The 20075-nt window shown below is 36.1% G+C and overlaps 1 protein-coding gene across 2 annotated transcripts in view; it reads right to left on the reverse strand.

Moving 5' to 3' along the window:
* Nucleotides 1-20075, reverse strand: part of GLIS1 (GLIS family zinc finger 1) — a 1802806-nt gene that overhangs the window by 269377 nt on the left and 1513354 nt on the right. For both annotated transcript variants that reach the window (XM_044085458.1, XM_044085459.1), the window contains one exon: nucleotides 7568-7703. In XM_044085458.1, the coding sequence (XP_043941393.1) occupies nucleotides 7568-7703 (136 nt within the window). The remainder of the gene's footprint in view (nucleotides 1-7567; nucleotides 7704-20075) is intronic.

Consider the following 20075-nt stretch of genomic DNA (forward strand, 5'->3'; position numbering starts at 1 on the left):
TCTGCACATAGCTTTGTTTTTCTGTATATGACTTGTCTTTATGTTTCAACAAGAGGAAGAATGCTTTATGACATTAGTGCCCTCATTACTACTTCCTCCCGTTCTTACGTCTCCCCTTACTACTCTTTTCTTCTTACTACTCTCCTTACATCTCTTCTTACTACTCTCCTTACTAATTTCCTCACTACTCCCCTTCCTGCTTTCCTTACTACACCCCTTATTGCCCCCCATATTCGTGTCCTTATTATTCTCTTTACACAGTACTCTCCTTGAGCAAAGCATACATCCAATATTTACTTGAAGTACTTTTAGTCCATGACTTCACACGAGGCAGAGACAGACCATGGACAAATGGAGTCCACAGCCATACTAATATCTCATTACTTGTATGTCTCTCCCACATTACCGTAAAACAATGTTTAAACCTGTCAGTATGCCTGTTATGTTGGGGTGGCCACGGTGGTGCAGTGGTTAGCATTGCTGCCTCACAGCAAGAGGTTCTTGGTTCGATTCTCAGCTGGGGTGCCTTCTGTGCAGAGTCTGCATGTCCTCCCTGTGGTCATGTGGGGTTCCTCTGGGTGCTCCAGTTTACTCCCACATCACAAAGACATGCAGTAGGTGGGTTGGACACTCTAAATTGGCCCTAGGTGTGAGTGTGTGCATGCATGTGCCTGCTGTGGAAGGTTGGGCTGGCAACTCGACACTGTAAAACTCCACTGCCAATCATGAGTGGACAGATGTTCCGCTGTGGTGACCCCTAACCGGGAAAAGTCAGAAGAAGAAGTATGCCTGTTATGTTGTCCTTTGCTTTTGCAGTGATTTTAGAGATTTGGAAAACTTTGTAACAAAATTTTGCACCAAAAACACTTAAAGCCATTTGATGAACACAACACACCATTCACATTGAAAACAGACTTAGAATGATCAACAGCAAACTTTTTTTTCTTTGAAGCTTACATTTATTGAACATACATCTGGTAACCCATTAAATGCAAGAGACATACTGGGATTCATAGTAAATGGCATATAGAGAAGCACTAACTGGTGGTTATCTGAAGGTTGAAGAAATTCAATAGAGAAATGTGCAGTGCATTTGCTAACAGCTTGGGACACCTCAATGTTCACAAGTGTCTTTTTTCAGGGGCAGCCCAGGAGCACTGTCTGTTGAAATGAATTGGTCAGACTCACACACTAGACAGACAAAAGCTGGGAGAATCAAATATTGCACCACAGAAAGCTTATTAATAAACCACAGACTTATTCATTTTTGCAGTAAGTACAAGACAAACCATTGTAACCCAACACAGTGCATTTCACATCTGTGTGCCTGCAAAAACAAACTGTTTGTATGTAGTTATGAAGCATGCAATCCAGGAGACTATTAATGAGCCTAGGCAAAGATTCACAATATCTCCAAAGCACTTCCTGGTTAAGTGACTTGCTCAAGATCACACAGTAAGACAATGAAGGCTGAGGGAATCAAACCCTATATCACAGGAAGTTGCTCATTAACAGCTAAGAGTCTTAATCCTCTTCACCAATTGCAAGATTAAATTAAAATGTTTTCAAAGGTAATATGTTAACATTAAACTCATAGACTTCATGTTGCCCAGCTTAGTCCAAGCCAAATAATAAATACACTGTCAAAAGTCAACAAAACAAGGAAACCAAGGATAGTACCCAAAAAATATGGTTCATATGATGATGCTCCTGTTTACTGCAATCAATTCCTTCCTTTACACCATAACTATTTTGAGATGTAGGATTTCAGTATTTATGCACACACACACACACACACACACACACACACACACACACACACACACACACACACACACACACACACACACACACACACACACACCAGTAGCATAACGCCTCAAGCAGCTGCCTAGGCCACCATGCTCTGGATACAGCCCTGACACAAAATGAGTGTCCTACTTCACCTCAGGAGGTGAGAAGTCACATGGATGTAGCAGTGTCACCATTCTACATAAATAAAATGCCTTCTCCTTTATCGTTTTATGTATGGATCTGTGCAAAATGGGAACTGTTGAGCAATGTAGTCATGTCCTGGCCCAGAACAGAAGTGTTAAGAGATTTAAGAGCATTGATATAGGAAGAATCTATGCAATGCAAAACTAGAAAGCAAAAGCAAATGTAATTTAAGGGATAAATCAGCAGATATTCAACCAATATTAGGTGAAACATTAGACATGATGGGTGTGTGCATTGCAGTTAATGTGAAGTAGCCTTCTTACAGAAAGTACATTAGAAGATGCAAGGATGCTCTTCAGTCTGTGGACTCAGTTTTGGGATGTTAGTTCAAGTTGTACCTATTTATTTGGACCTGACCAACATTCAATGCAGTGGACCTATTCAGCCTATTATGCTACCTTAGAAGTTGCAAACAATAAACAACATAGCTTCATAGGTACATTTGTGTGTACTAGGCTAATGGCCTGGAGCCTTTACAAGCCTAGCCCATAAAGGTGCCCTGGCATCCCACCGCCCGATAGGTGCATTAGTTTGGGGCCAGGAAATCTGAGGACTGCGTAGAATTAGAAATAGCCATCAAATGCTTTTTTCACAATTTATAATACTGCCTGAGATTAGCTTCAGTTTGGTGTCTCCCACAGTAAAAAAAACTCTCAGTATGGCAGCACATAACCCACATGGCAAACAACTATGACTTCTCAGAGTTATAATAGATGACCACCTTAAATCTGATCACCGCATACTTCATTCCATCAAGAAGAGTCACGAAAAACTCATCTCCCTCTATAGGGCCAAAGACTACCTGACAGATCAAGCAAAGATTTCCTTAGCAACAACATACCTCCTTCCTTTTCTATTATATGCTTCCCTTATTCTTACAAATATCAACACTATGCATAAAACTAAAGTAACATCCTGTTACTACAAAATAGCAAAATTTGCAACAAACCAACCTTATAAAACATATCACTGCCTTGCATTAAAACAATTAACCTGGCTTGAACTCCCAATCCAGTTGACATACTCACAACTAATCATTGCCCACAACCTATTGTTCTTTCCAGACAAATGCCCAGCATTACAAATTACACTACTGTACAATTCACCCACTAAAGACCTTTGATCTAGCAATAAACTCTTACTATATATCAGTAAGGCATTTAACACTGTTGGAGACTCTCTCTACTCCCATTATGTGTCAAAACTCTATGATGAAATCCCCAAACAATGAAACCAGATAGAAAACTTAAGTAGTTTCAAAACTTTGCTTAAGCAGCACCTATTCCAGAGGTGGTTCTGTTCTTCCTGCTCACATGGGTAGCCTTACTCAGATTACTTTTCTCCAACTGTTACAGCCATTTTGCTTCCCAGTCTTTTGTACCTTATCATTCCTCCTCATACTGTACTATTTCCTAAACTCTTACTCTTCCTCCTCCTCTCACACCCCACCACTAACTACAAGCCCTCCACTGTCCATTTATCTTCCTTCTCATTTCCATAATTTCTCCTTTAGAAACAAGAGACACATTTAAACATCCCTGATTTTTTGTTGTTGGTATTCTTCGATTCATCATTATACAATTTATCCTGTTCTAACCAATTCTTAAAGGGACTATCTCACCTATAAACCAGTCGTGGTAGATCTCCTATTTTATTGTATAAGGAACTGTCCGTTTTAAAAAATATCCCAGTTTCATATTAGGCATTCACCTGTCATTTTATTGTCTGCTGTATAAGTACTAATAATAGATTTTTTTAAAACTGCTCTTGGATTCTCCCTGTACGTCACTTCCACTTTGCCCATTCATTAAGAAGACAGAACTTTTAAAGTTAGATTTAGAGTCTAGAATATAAAAGGGCATTTTTCCTGTGAATCAAAACAAGTGGCGCATTCAGCCACCCGTGAGTTATATCCAGCGTTCTATATAGGAAAGGGCAGCAGAAAGCTAAAAAGCAGAATATATGAACGTGTTAGATATCAAAAATGCAGAAAAACAAATGCCCTGTTTAGACATATAAAGTTATATGATGGACATATGTTTAGTTTTGTAGTTTTGGAACAGGTAACAGTGGATGTAAGAGACTATATAGTAAAGAAACATTTAAATAAAAAAGAACTGGAGTGGCAACTGAAATTTAATACTACTTCTCATCCCAGGTTCAATGACTCTGTGTCAATTAGTCCTATTCTAAGGCTGAAATATTTTAATGCTTGATTAGTTATTAATTTAATTGTTTTTTTTTCTTAACTTAATTGTGTTTGCATTTTAATTTGTTGGAACAGAACATGTGATTGTTAATTGTAATGATATTTAATGATGTGTTGTTTCAATGTTTGTTGGTTCTGAGGAAGTTCCCTAAGAAATGGGAATGAAAGCACTTAACTGACGAATAAAGTAACATTTTACCATATTTCCTACATGTCGTTCCTAGCACTATAGGCTGTGTTTCTATTGAAGAGCTTGTTTTTACCTGTGGCATTACCAGTCTGTGTTTTGTGTACATCATGTGTAACTTAAATGTGGAGCTTTTCTCTCTGGGCCTCCTCTGAAAATGGGTTTTACCCAGTTGGACCTTTCCCAGTCAACAAAGACAAATAAAAAATAAATAAGCATCTCTTCCTAAAGATACCTTTGTTTGGTTTATATAGCTAAAGAAGGAAAGGTGAGACTAAGAGTTAAAGTCAAAGAGTGAGAATCAAATCCTCTCGTTTTATGGAATACTTTAGGAAGCCATATGCCATGATTACTTACATATCCCCTCTTATAAAGGGATTGGAACACTCAGGGACAGTTCATGCAGTTTGGTTGTGGCCTTTGGCAAAAGACATGCAAGATGACCTTGGAGACATTACAATTCTGTGTCACTGGTAAGTCTATGTCACTGTGTAATGTAACTCAGGCAGTCCTTGACAAAACCTGATATTTGGCATAAGAATGTAATATCATTATGGACTGTGATGCCAGCTGAAAAGATAGAAAACTATAATGACTTGACTATATCTGTTCAGATTAGGAAAGACCATCTTTTAATAACCAACAGTTATATACACAGTCTAAGATGAAAAGCAGTAAGAAAGTCCTAGCACTGGTTCTCCAGTACATCCCCAGTTCAAGCAATTCAAGTTTGTTAGTTAGATAAACACTAAAACAGAGAAAACATTAGGCAAAAACTCAAGACTAATGAAGGAAAAGGTAAAACAGCAAATAAAAACATGTAAAGATTGGTTTTCTTCTTTAAAAAATTAAACGTGATATATATCAGTGCCTTTAGTGCATGGAACAATTTCCCTGAGATAATTGGTTTGAAGGAGGAAGGAACATGAATACCTAAACAATAAAAAAAAAAAAAAACAGATACAGAAAAAAATAATTGTAATGTGAACATAATGGGTGTATGGTCTGAACACACAAAACGGAGGGTTGGGATAGCCGGACAGAGCTATAAGCAAGGAATGGAATAAGAGAAACAGAATAAAAGGGTATTCAAGGAGGAAAGGAAGTGCTGTGGCTCACCATTTAGTCAGAAATCCCATCACAATGCACAACGTTGTCGTAAAAGACCTTTATAATGAAGAGGAAATAGGTAAAAGCCTGAAATATTTCTGATGACATTAATGGGGATATACTTTTATTGGTTGGCCTGAATATGCCATTATTGTATAGTATGTTGGCTATAGCCATAGCCAGAAAACATGCTATTTTTGAGACTTAGGGGAAGTCACATTTCAGAAAACTAATATTAGATCCCACAGCTTCCTGGAATTACATATTGTATTTTAAAATGGGTATGTGGGTATATATATATATATATATATATATATATATATATATATATATATATATATATATATATATATATCTATATATCTATATATATATATATATATATATATATATATATATTATTAATAGTTAATCTACAAAAATGTCAATGTGCTTAACGTGGACATATTTACTTCAATAAAAGCATATGACCATGCTAAGAAGCTAATCCTCAGAGCACGGAAGATAAAAAAACTGTTTTTTGCAGGGGGAGCTATATATACTAACTTCAAGATTGCACGAATATGCTCCTTCCCTGGAGATCATCATTTATCCCACAACTGTCGACCAAATGTAGAGTACCAGAGTAGGTCGACCACAAGCAGACTGATCCTAATATAAACTGACCAATCTGCTACTAACCATATATACAGAGAGAGAGAGAGAGAGAGAGAATTTCAAAACTAGAAGAGTATAGCACAGTGGTAATGTGTAAAGGAAAATAAAATTATTAAAGTTAAGTAATTATCACTTAAAGTTAATTGAGCATCACTGAATTGGATAATGTCATCTGTTTTTTATTTTAACTTTAACATTGCAAATATGTACTTAATTTCTTTTTCACCTTTCCTGCATAAAAAACATGTACTCCAAGTATTTATGGTAACCAATCAATTGAAAGTGACATTCTACATACACTTTCCCAAAATTACTACATATTCATCTACACTCCTGCAACCCTATCACATTTTCACCACTTGTGCTTATAATCCACACCAGGACTTCTAAATGGCAGGCCCTAGTAGCTCCTGACCATCCTTTTTTTTTTTTTTTTTTTAAATAAAACATTAATGTGGTTCTGTACCATCTATGCAGAATCTTCTTTTACATCTCATAAATCATTCTTAGAGGGTTTAAACCTTGCAAAATTATCCATGCCTTTTCACAGCTATTAACCCGTACCCACATATTTTCTTCTGCTACCCATCTGTCTCTTACTCTCTCAAACTCTTTCTCACATTTATGTCTGTCAAAGCTCTATAGCTGCATTCTACCCTATTTTTGTAACCAATTCTCACTAAAGCACCAGCCCCTCTCTGACTATCCTTGCCATTTCCTTGTATATCATGCAGGTCTCAAATTACAAAGTCCATTTCTGCTTCAATTCCATAAGATCTCTAAAACCTTCCATGGAATCTTGCAACAGCATCTGATCCATATAAAATAATAATTCATCAGCTTAATGTTTTAACATGCATTCAAAATTTTTTTAGTCTCCTCACTTACCATATATACATTTCTCCACATTTTATAATTATCCAATGTAATCCAAGACCACATTAACCTATACTAACTGACAATAACCTGCTATTTTTATAGTTGGCACTTTACCCCCCTACACACTTGAAGTTGTCAATCAAATTATGGCAATAACCACCACGGCATACTGTCTAAAATCTGGCATTCTGACCTAAGTCTATCCTTCCGTATATTACCTTTTCCATAGTTCCACAAATAAATTTGCATATTTGCATTTCCTCTAGTCTGATACTGTGGTTTAGAGAAATATGTCCCAAAAAATATAACACTGAAGGTAAAAATCACCATCCAAGCAACACTGTCAGTTTTTATGACAATAATTCAATATTCATAAAATTGTTCACCTGTTTAGGTGTTTATTATGAAATAATTTCTGAGATACATGTTAATATCAGCATGGTTATCTTTGGTCCTCATTTTTATATGTAAACAATGCTCCTCTAAAAGATGCACATTTTTACTTGTCAAATTTGAACATCTCTTACCTGCAAGTATATCATGGCTTAACGATCTTCCATATTTTCCATTCAGTATGTGTTGTGACAAAGATGCTGCCTGGTATTGCTGGACAGTCAGACACTCATTTAATACTTCTTGGTCAACATCTGTGCAGACTTGGAGCTGTAAAAAATAAAAGCAGATATTGACAGCTTATATTTAACAATGAGACATTCCACATGAAAATGAGAGTTCCACTTTTTATTCAGAACTGTGCTACAACTAAAAAAAAATAAAAAATAAAACGGAAATGGAGGATTGAGCAGATACAGAATTTTATAGCAATGCAGGCATAATGAACATTTGAACAATTATACAAAAAAGCAGAATGTAAATGACGACTCCAATCAAACTGCATTTTTTTCTCAACAGAACATGTTCGTTTCTTTCAGTCTAGCACCAGGTATGTCACTTACAAATAATATATACATTTAAACACAATCATTTCATTACTTTTCAGCTTTTGCGTAGTATCATTTTACTCATTTTTTATACTTGTCTCACTTTTCCGTCATGTAGGCAAGGAACGGTTGGTATATCTTAGGCATGTACTGCTATAAGAAACAGAAAATTTAGTATACCACTTATTCCGAGTATAGGACCAATAAAGATGCTTTTGAATTGGAAGGACTTAAAGGTATATGTCACTTTAAAAGGTTTATTTACATTTTTTTTTTATATTTTTACTTTTGAGACTAAGAGACTGAAATAGAATAAATGTATAAGAATATGACTGATGAAGTTAAATCAGACTATGACAAACTATTTTCTCAACTATAAATTCTTTTTTCAATTCTTTTTGAACTTAGTGATTGAAAAAATTACAGAAAAATTTGAAAAGGATTAAACAGAATGACTTCCATTCAATTTTTTTTTGTTTGGCCCAGGCATAATAAACACACAAACTCAACCGGCCCCCCAAGCTTCCCCCAATGCACACTACTGATGATGTTATATTCATCTTCACTTTGCTTGGCCATCTGCGCCCTGCTTTGTCCTGAATTGACAATGTTGCTGCTCAATCTTCAATTTACTGATTATGACTTGTGTTTATGTTGATCTGATTAACAAGGCTTAAATTTTAAATTTTATACCAGCAGTAACTTGGCTGGAAGTGTTGTGTTGAGCTGATGATTTTCTGTAGAAGTATAGCCTTGAAAATGTTTTAAAAAAAAAAATACCACAGCAAAACAAATGATCCTTTACATCTCTTGACTCAATGTTCCAAGACAAAAAGTATTTTTTCACCTCCACTTCCTTTAGCTTAGAGTGTTTTCTGAAAGCTTGTGAGAGGGATTTTAAACTACACTAACACTTATTTGAGCTTCAAAAACAAGTAGATGAGGATTTCTGAATCTCCCTAACATTAAATGATGAATATGGAAAATCCATTTCATTTTTTAGAAAACCACAAATTGGTATAATACATCACTTCATTTCAGCAGTATGTATGCTGTATATGAATCCCAGGGAATGGTTAAGAGCCAGTTCACTAGATTTTCAAGTCAAGATAATATAATAATATAATTTTGGAAAAAAGACCTATTAGAACACAATTCTTTTTTTTGGCTATGACTCTACTATGGCTTATTGTTAATATAAAAAAAAAAAATATTGTTCCTCACCTTTAGACACTGCACTACACATTTTTTTCTTTTACACACAAAAAAAGTAATATAAACATAGGATACCATACATTATAAAATATAATATACCAGTGAAGTGATGTGAGATGTGATTAGATGAAACAATTGGAACAATTGCAGACTGACACTTTACTAACTAACTAGGGTTCCTATCCTCCTCCTTTCTATATAATATTGCTTTAAATTAAAACAAATTTTATTTAAAAGACTATGCATCAAATAAAAGAAATCTACCCCAAAAAAAGGACTGTTTTCATGTGGGTGTGTACTAGTGTAGTAAGTTATTTTGTTCTGACTGACTTTTGTTCATCCTACACAGGCTTTACCCCATTTATGTTAATGTTTCAGCTACATGTCAGACTAGAAACTTGGTATTTGTCATTTTATGTTATATCCTTTAGATTGATAGTTCAGAAAAGTTCCTCTTTCTGTGTTGACTAACATGAACTTGTTTGTTTGCTTGCTTGCTTGTTGATTTCTTCAATTAGATATAGAACTGTTTATGAAATGTAATAAACTCATTATTCATTCATTTGAATGTTAAATCTTTTAGCTATTCACAATGAAAGTAATATTTAAACACTTCTATGTAGGTTAAAGAATAATTTTATACTTTTACTACAGCTGTTGATTGTGTTTTGGAACAATTATCTGCATTTCAACTTGTCATTTACATCGTGGTGAGATCAGGTTTCTGTTTTTTACATTATATAGGACCAATAAAATGTGATCAGTTTAGTTACTTAAGTAGTTGTTATCAGCATTACACTTCAGCTATTGTCTGAAGCTACACATCTGAATCTGATTAAAACCAAGCACTTCAAGCTTAGGATTCAAATCTACCTGCAAAGGACAAAGTCACCCACATGTTGAATCTTTCTCATTATGGACTGTTTTTGGTTCTTTTAGTCCAACCTCAACAATGTTTCATGCAGCATAAATACTGTTTATGTCTTATTCTCTTAGTTTCTTGTCTGCAATTGATTCAGCACTTTTTCTACACCCCATTTTCTATAAATTGCACATTATTTTCTTTTAGTGTTCAGCATCGTATCTTCAGAATTATATAACTGGCCTTTGATTTTGGGCTGTGAGTTGTGTAATTCTAGTTTATAGTACCAGGAAAAGATCTGTTAGCAAGATACTAGACATCCCAACCTCAAGGTTAGTCACAGGTGATGAACATCAGATCTTACCTAAAATTTGACTTGGAACTGCTATTTAGAGTTTCGGGGAGCAAAAACTTAGTTGTTAATATACATAGCATTACGACTCAAAGGAAAAAAAGTTGTTAAAAGGACAGACTAGTATTGCCTCTGTGATAGTCTTTGCAAACAGTTGGAGAGGAAAGATAACCGTAAATAATCTTCAAACCAAAGTGCACTCTGTAACTCATACAATTACATTATGAAGGCTAAAGGCTTTAATGTAAAATGAAATCACATCAGGAAGGCAAATCCTATCAGAGAGTTTTGTCATGTGATAATTCACAACATTGCAGTAATCACTTTGATGCAGGGAAATGAATGATGCAGAAATGTTCAAGATATTAATAAAGAAAAACATTTCTAGTTTTGAGTGAAGTGTTTTTTTTTAGTCTAGCAAAAGATTATTTGAATTTTACCCATCTAAGGTGTCCTGGAGTTTGTGAACAGAATTTAATAAGTTTAAATTATTAGCAAATTTTAATATGTAATTGTACTCCAGTATTAAAAAAGGAATCTTAATGAACTAAAATGTGCTTATTTTTTAACTATTTTTGCAACAACTTTAATAACAGCACAACTGCAAACAACAAATCATCAGATCTTAAAGTGCTGCTTAGAAGTAATCATAACAACAAACGATTGTGTGTGTGTGTGTGTGTGTGTGTGTGTGTGTGTGTGTGTGTGTGTGTGTGTGTGTGCGCGTGTGTGTGTATGTGTGTGTGTGTGTGTGTGTATGTGTGTGTATATATATATATATATATATATATATATATATATATATATATATAAATATACAGATATATAGATCTATATATATATATATATATATATATATATATATATATATATATATATATATATAGTTATATGTTAGATGATCAAAAATTCAAGTTGTTGAAAGGAAAAAAAACTGGTACAGCTGATACAAATCAGCTTATTGAATGAAATGGCTCATTTTTATGCAGGATCATGATACAGCGGGGATCAGGGAATTTGCCCTTTCCCATCTGTACTGCTATGTCAGAGTAGTTACACAGAATTAGTTAATAATGGGGAGTGGGGGATGGAGCCCCCCACTTGAGGAATATGGGAGGTGGGTGTTCCCTAAAAAAATATGTTTCTCATTTTTTTAAGAGGCAGCTGATTGACCAGTTGTCTTTGATCAGTTGCCATTCAACACTCTGCCTTTTTGATATATGGATATATATCCAAATTCAAATCAATAAACCTATGAACAGGCAAACGTAAGCAAATACACATGCACAGACTACAATAGAAATACAGACATACATGATTGGCATTATCTCAACATCTAAACTTCTGAGGAAAAAGAAAACAGAAAAAAATAGTCATTACTTCTCAGACAGATAATTCAGCTTCATAGGCTTCCTAACCAGTCTGTTACTTGAGGTATCACCTTAATATACAGGCATTTTTTCCTGTTAGACTTTGTCATAATCTGGGTTGATGAACAGTTTTCACTGATAGGCTTTGAATGGGTTTTGTTTTCCAAATTTGTTCTTGTGCTGTGGTAAAGTGCATGAAATGGAATGTTCCCACCTTCATGCCAGGGTTACTTAAAAGCAGTATAGGAAGAGAATATGCTGTGGTAGGTTCTGTTATTTGTCTGACAGGGAGAAATTGTTAGCTAAATGCACACTCTACATTATGCTGATAAAGGCTATTTTACTATTTATATGTTATATTCAGGATAATATAGGATGATTTTGTAACTCACTTGTGCACTGGTTTATGTATTGCTTTTAAATAAAGCCTTATTTTCGTCAAAGAAATAAAAAACTTTCACACAAAATTACTTTCAAAAAGTATTAGTGCACTTCCTGAGTTTCAAGTAATCCTGGCAGAAAATAGTTGTTGAACACATGAACACTGTGTAGATGTCAAGCAAGCTCAGTATTCCTGGGGGAAATAATATTTGCAGCACTGACCTCATTGGTTCAGTGTGCATAATTTCCAGTGAAATCACCAGTCACACACTTTATTTTGGGATTGTGTTATACTTCACAATCCTCCTCAAATAGAGTTTAAGAGAAGAGGCTTCCAGAAAGGTGTTGATAAATAATAATTCTTATTCACAAATTGATCCATACCTAAAAATAAAGTCCCCTTGCTATGGATACATAAACTTTCATCCTTAGGGCTCACCAACTCTTCACTGCAATGGGTCCATAGCAACCCTGCAAGCAGAGCACAAGCAGTGAAATGGAGAAATGATTGCTCTACCATCTTGCCTGTAACTATTGGTGTCCCACAAGGATTTATACTAGGTCCCATACTCTTCAATGGATTCATCAATAATCTCTACACTGATACAGAAAATGCTTTCCCTAGTTCAACATGCTGGTGACTGACCCTAATCTGCTCTGCGAAATCTGTCTCTCAACTCTAAGATCTCATAGAGCAATCCTCCTTAACAATTGAAACATGGCTAAATAATTCACAACTACTACTAAACTCCCAAAAATGAAATTACTGCTTTTTACTCCAAAACACATCTCTACCAAAACAATATTCACTATCATCTCTGTCAGCAACACCATGATAGAAAAGCAAAGCACAAAATTACTGGGTGTCATCATAGATGGCCAGTTGAAATTTAAACACCATGTGTCACACTTGGTTAAAACCTCATCAAAAACTAAGTATATCATACATGGTAAAAATATACCTCATTGACATATCCAGAAACTTCTACTTTCTTAATAGCCAAATTTACAGTAAACTATAAAAACAGAACACACTACTGCATAACCCTGAGATAGTTACGCTCGTTAGAACTACCATATCACCTAGGTCTCTCTTGGCTAACCACAATACACAGACTTTTCTAAGAGCCAGAAAATTGATAATTCTTTTAACAAATTAATATCACATTCCTCCGCCAACAGAATTTTAAAGTGTAATGAGTAAACACTATAACCAAATATTGCAGGTGACTCTATATTCAAATCATGTAACTAAACAATGGAACCACAGCCACTACCACTGAAATCATTCTGAATGCACACTCTTTTAAAACACAACTAAAATTGCCTGTCAAATCAATGCATCTTCACCATCAATCACCTTTTTCTAATTTTCTGCATGTGGTCTGGGTGTTGTGTCAGCTGTTGCCTTCATTCAGTTCATGCCAGTCTCCTACCTTCTTTGACACGTATGCCTGACTGTTGCAGGTCTTCTCACACACAATTCATCCACCCCTTGGCTGGACACCCTTGTTTCCTTTTGCCTTCTTCCTGTCTGTCTCAAATATTCTTCACCTGATTGTCTTCTGCTTTTCTGCACATGTGCGAGAACTAATGTAATTTCTTGTCTTTGACCTTTTCGGCAATTGGAGCTACATTGGCTGATGCTCTTATGTCATTTTTTCATCTCTCCCACAGTGTGCATCCTGCTACACATCTCAGGCACTTCCTCTATATCACCTTTAGCTTCTTCAACTGCTCTGCATTTGCTGCCAAGGTTTCTGTTCCATACAGTATACTGATGATACCATTACTTTGTACACCTTACTTTTCAGCTTCTTTGACATTTTTCTGTCATACACTACCACTGACACTCTGTACTATTTGGCTACAGCTCCTCTGAGTCTAGCTTTGACCACCTCATTCAGACTTCCCTTCTCCTCAACCACCCCTACGAGATATTTGAAGCTGATAACCTATTCCACTACTTTCCCTTCTATTTCAATTCTTAGCTTCTTCTGATTTCCCCAACTTGCAGCTATTACAACTGTCTTATCTGTACTCAGTTTCTTCCCATGTGCCTTCAGTCTTGCATTCCATTCCCCTACCCTTTGCTGAAGTTCTTATTTAGAGTCTGGCTGTAATGTCACATTGTCTGTATACAGCAACTTTGTTAGCCTGTCCCCTCAAACCTGTTAGCTAATGTAGTCCATCACCATGGACAGCACTGAGCTCAGAGCTGAGACCTGTTGCATACCCACTCCATCTGGGAACTGTGTGAGACTGAACACTTTTTGCACTTGAGTCACAGGGTCCTTGTACATAGATTGCACTAATTCTTCCAATGTTCCTAGAACTTCAAACCACCAGATGACTGCCCAAATCATCTTTCTTGGGACCTTGTGATATGCTTTATCCAGGCTAGGAATGCCCAGCTGGACTCTCTCCTCATCTCTATTTTCTTCTCAAGTATCTGTCTTACTGTGAATGTCATTGGATGCTGATCTTCAGTCTAACTTTCTACTGTTCTATGTATTTGTTTATCAATCAGCCACTACAGGACTGTCATGCAGTGTGACAAGAGTTTGATATCTCTGTACTGCCCACAGTTTTGAATGTCCCCTTTTTTCTTGAACACTGGCACTAGTATGCTTATTCTCATCTGAGATATGTCTTTCTCTCCACACTGCTATGAATACTCTCAGGAGGCATTTCTCCTCTGTCTCACCCAGCATTGTTACAACATCTGCTGTGACCTCATCTAAGCCTGCTATTTTCCCTGATTTCATTTTTCTTAGTTCTCTTTTTACCTCTTCTACGGTGGGCTCCTCCTCTTCTTTCATTGAAGGCTGCGTATGGGGCAGTACAGATTCTATGGGGATTTTCTTCATTCAGAAGCTGTTGAAAGTACTTCTTCCATCTGCCTTTGATGTCCTGTGGGCTGGTGAGCAGGTTGCTGTTGGCATCTTTTATGAAGGGTCTCTGACTATCTTCTCTTCCTTTCTGTCCTTGCCTTGCAACTTGATATAGTTTGTGTCATCTACTGAATCACTTTCCAGAAACAGTAGGGTGCCTCTGATGCTTATTCTTTGTTATTGCAACTCTTGTCTTAGCCTCTCTGGTAACCAGTTAGTATTCCTTCGTAGTCTTTTCTATCTCCCACTTTTGCCTGCACTCCTTGCTTCTTTTCATGATTTCCTAGATTTCTGCATTCCATCTCCAGCTTTCCTTATCTACCTTATTTCCTTACCTGGCTCAGCCACACATTTGTTCTGAAGTCCTCACACATGATGTTTTGAGGTGCTGCCATTCTTCCTCAACTCCACCTATTTCCTCTTCTTGAAGTGCTGGAGCCCTGAGTAATTCCTTGAACTGCTGTGCTTCCTCTCTAGTCAAGATCATATCTTCAGCCTGGTCTCTGTTGACCGAAGAGCCTTCTCTGACCACTGTTTGCAGGTGATTGTGGCAACTAGTATTTTATGCTGTAGTCTAACCATTTCACTGGGGAATACTTTGCAATTGCTGATTCTGCCTCATTGCCTTTTCCTTACTAGGAGGAAGATTACCGAGTTACATGTTGGTCACTCGTGTATGTAATCTTCTGACTGTCTTTCTTGCTGAACCATGTGTTGGCTACTGTCAAGCCATTTACCAGAGACAAGTCTTGAATGGCTTCTTGTTTATTCCTGTTGCCCCACCCATGTGGACCCAGGCAGTCTTCTTTTCCTGTTCTGTCCTGATGTATACATTCAGGTCATCTATTATCAACACCAATTCATGTTGTCTGCTTTATATAGTAGGTCCTGCAACTGCTGTCCGAATGCACTCTTTTCCTCACAATCATGGCCCTGTTGTGCGATAGAGGTTGAGATTATAAATATTGCCCTATCATTACACTGGAGTCTGATTGTGATGAGTCTGTCACTAATTCTGATGGCATCTGTCACACAATCCCCACACCATTTGTAGCCTATCCTTCTCCTGTGGATCCCAACCCAAGTGGCTTTGCTGTTCTACCCTTTCATCTTGTCTCTTGAATTTCTAGGATGTCCAGCTTCTTCCTTACCATCATGTCATCCATTGCCAAGCTCCATCCTGTCATAATCATATATCAAGTGCAGCAATTCTTAATTCAAGTCTGGCAGGTCGATTGCTTTCATGTTGTACATTACACTTTGTACACTGAATTTATAATACATCCTGAAATGTCTTATCTTTGGCCAGTCCCATTAACTGTATCAGTCCTTCTCCCCACTCATGTCTTGCTAACCCTTTCCTTCCTATGTCCTATCTATGTCTTGCAGACTTTTTCACCATACTGATCAAAATTCATTCTACTTTATGTCTTGATGTTATACTTTCTTTTTGTTAATGTATCATTCAGCAAATAAGTCATCATTAAACATATACTGCAACTTATTTTTGCTACTATGCTTCAACTGCTTTTATTTTTTTCTCTGGGCTGTTTATAGTGCAGAATCTGCATATCCCATATACGTGTGTGTGTGTGTATGTGTGTGTGCGCATTTATGTATGTATGTATGTATGTGTGTTTGTATCTATACTATGCAAAAGTGTCTATGTTTGCCTTCTGCAGTAGACTGGTCTTCCCAGGTTAGATGCTTGGGACTGTGTAAACTAAATACCACAAATGACTCTGGCTCCCCTGCAACTCTATAATGGATTAAATAGACAATTATCAATGAATGAATGAATGAATGAATACAGTTTGTGAATGATTTGTTGAACAGATACTGCTGCATATAATTTTGGCTGCAACTTGCATTGTTTATTCATTACCAACATTTATATACAATGCAGAATAAAGTAGCACTAACATTTATATACAATGCAGAATAAAGTAGCACTAACATTTTTTTCTTTAAGTATTTGCTGAAAATTTGACTGAGTCAGTTAAGCAACCCAGTTAAGAAAAATAAAACGAATAAACAAACAAATAAATATATAAGTACACTAACAAATAGAAAAGCAGATATTTACTACGCTGTTAGCTCGTCCACCACCACATGTTTTGATAAGTACTTTTCTGGACTCTTCTCAGCATGTTTGCAGTTGTACAATTATTTGAAAGAGCAAATACAATTCTGGCTTTTTTTTAAATTTCCTTGCATCTTTGCCATGTTCCACTACATGGCTTCAAGTTAAAAGCTGGCAAAGGTTCAACCAAATGAAAACAACCAATCAAAACTTCCACTTACTGAAATGGTATTTAAAAAATCATTTTTTCAGATGGAAAGGTTGCCCCCTCTGATGTAAGAAAAGCCTAATACAAAGTTATCACTGCCTGCAAACCAAAAGAAATGGAAGTAGCAGTGATCTTCATGCAGAACAGTGATTTGAAACTACAAAATCAGGAAGTCTAAATTGATGAGCTCAGTGATCATCCAGACCTCATTGACAACTAAGTCAGCCATTGTTTTTTCATTGCTAAAGTTAGATTTATGATTCAGTATCAAGAGAAAAAATATTCAATATTTAAAAATGACTTCTTCCAGTAAAAACCCTGACCTTAATATCTTTCAGGTTGAACTGCGTAACCATTCTGAATGATGTAATCACTGGGAAAGAAGCTCAACTTTCCTGGAAAAAGCACAACATAGAAATAATTTTTTAAACCTGGAAAAGATTCAGCTTTACCATTCTTCATAAACTGATTTCAGTTAAAAACTCTAGTTTAAATTTTCTGCAGCAGTTCCATCTGGTATACCTTCCAGTCTAGTATAAAATGCAATACAGTACTCGTTGAATATTGTGCATTCATCCCAGACCAGGATGATAATAACATGAAAACCTTTCTACCTGACAAAATTAAAAGCTAATGCATTCCTTTGGTACCCCTAAGTCTAGCTGTTGAAACGCTTTTGGTACAGTATGGTGGTACCTCCTTTTATAAACTGCATTTAGATTTAGCTACCCAGCTCCTCTGAGGTTTTTGTCATTATATATACTCAATCTGTAAAGCTGTGCTAAGAGTTCTTCTACATCTGGATGTTTTATTACTAGTAGCGGAATGAAGATAGCCACCCATCCTCTATTTTTTTCCTACACTTGGAAAGTCTATCACAATATATTAGGCAATTGGCTATCTACAGTACTACTTCTGCTAAATGAGATCATTAAAATCAAACTTGCAGATTTATCTTATTCTGTTATCGAAGGAAACTTCACGTTTGTCTTCACACAAAGCTAGTGGCTTTAGTGTGAACTAGAAAGCTAACTGTTAGGTTCCTGCCCCTAGAATATTATCCCTTTGCACAGAAACAGCACTAACTGCTTACTACTAGCCCTTAAGTACACATTATGTAGGAGCACTCTTCCCAAACAGCTTTTAGTAAGTTTTCCAAGTAAAGCATGGCTGCAACTCCAATTAGACAAAATAAACCAGTTAAAGCTACATGTGAGGGGGGTATATTACCTTTGTCCTCTCACTTAAATATGCTCCAAAGTGACACCACTACAGAGAAAAGGGAACAGCCCGCAAATAGGAAATTACTGTTGGTATATGACTAGAAATGGCACAGGTGGTGTATTTTGTATGGAACAGTGACAGGGAATTGTCATCCAGTTTCATCTCATGGAAGTATAGGACAATGCCCTAAAATTCCTAGTTTTGTTCAGGCTATAGGCAAAAAGTGCTTAACTAAAGCATACCCTGCTTGCTGGAATAATTCCCTCGCTGTATATGAAATAAGTAGTTTTCAAGAGTTAAGCTTAAAATGTTTGTCCATCTTCTCTTTCAGGGATCTAGGCCAATCACTTAAATTTATTTATTAAGAATGAAGACATCTGATTAATGTGAATGTATACCTGTATTAGCTAAATGTATATTTTATGCAGCTTAATTGTTACATTGTATGCTTTTCCCTCTGTGAAATATTGTATTATAGCTTGCTTTGTACATCATTCTTGCTTAATACCTTTAGCCCAGGTCATGAATTATAACTGCCAACAAATCTCTTAGTCAGATACCAAAGAAACAAACATGCAAATAAATGAATATATGAATAAACAGAAAATGTTCTAGTTGTTTTGCTGATGAGCTTTTAATATTTATATTTAAGCTTGCAGAATGCATTTCCAGATTGTCTGACAAATGTAGACAGACATTAAGTGTTGTCAGTTCACCCATATTAAAGAACATTATCTATTTCATTAGCAAAAATTTGCATTAAATTCTTGAAGATAACTCTCCATCCATCCATCCATCCATCCATTTTCTAAACTGATTATCAAAGTAAGAATAACAGTAATAAAAATCTGAGATAGTCAAAACAAACTTTTTTTCCTTCAGCAATAGTTACAAGGCAAGGAACGCCTAATAAATTGTTGGGGATAAATTTGAAACATCCAATAATTAGAAAAACTATGTTTCACACTCAGTAGTGTTTTGCCATCTTCTCCAAGGCTATGTGACCCACTGTATGGTGCAGTCCAACACTATACCAAAGGACCGATTTCTTATTTATTGACATAAAAAAAGGTTTGTTTCAATAATTATTGCACATGATGAGTTCACACTCAGTAATCCATTAAGAAGCTCCAGGCAAGATGGAGATATAATTCCTCAAGCAAGTCTTGGTTTTGACCCATGTTGTCTAACCAGAAGACCATGCCTGGGTAAACATCCAGCATGTGTTGACCAGGGAGCATCCATGGTAGCTACCAAAAAACAAACCAACTGATTCATTTCAATACAGGCCAGCAGTGGCTATTATCAGACATCTTTCTAGATTGCCAAACTCTTGACTTTGCCATGAGGAGTGAATCTAGCAAACCTGACAGGGAAGCTCATCTTTCCATTTATAACAGCATATTACTAAGCAAAGCTCATGACCATCATTGATGATGAGTGCATACACTGACATACACTGAAAGGCAAATTGTAAGCTTAAACCCATGAGTTACTTTTTGCTT

Source organism: Protopterus annectens, chromosome 10.part0, assembly GCF_019279795.1.
Source record: "Protopterus annectens isolate FY-2018-M chromosome 10.part0, PAN1.0, whole genome shotgun sequence".
Classification (NCBI taxonomy): Eukaryota; Metazoa; Chordata; order Ceratodontiformes; family Protopteridae; genus Protopterus; species Protopterus annectens.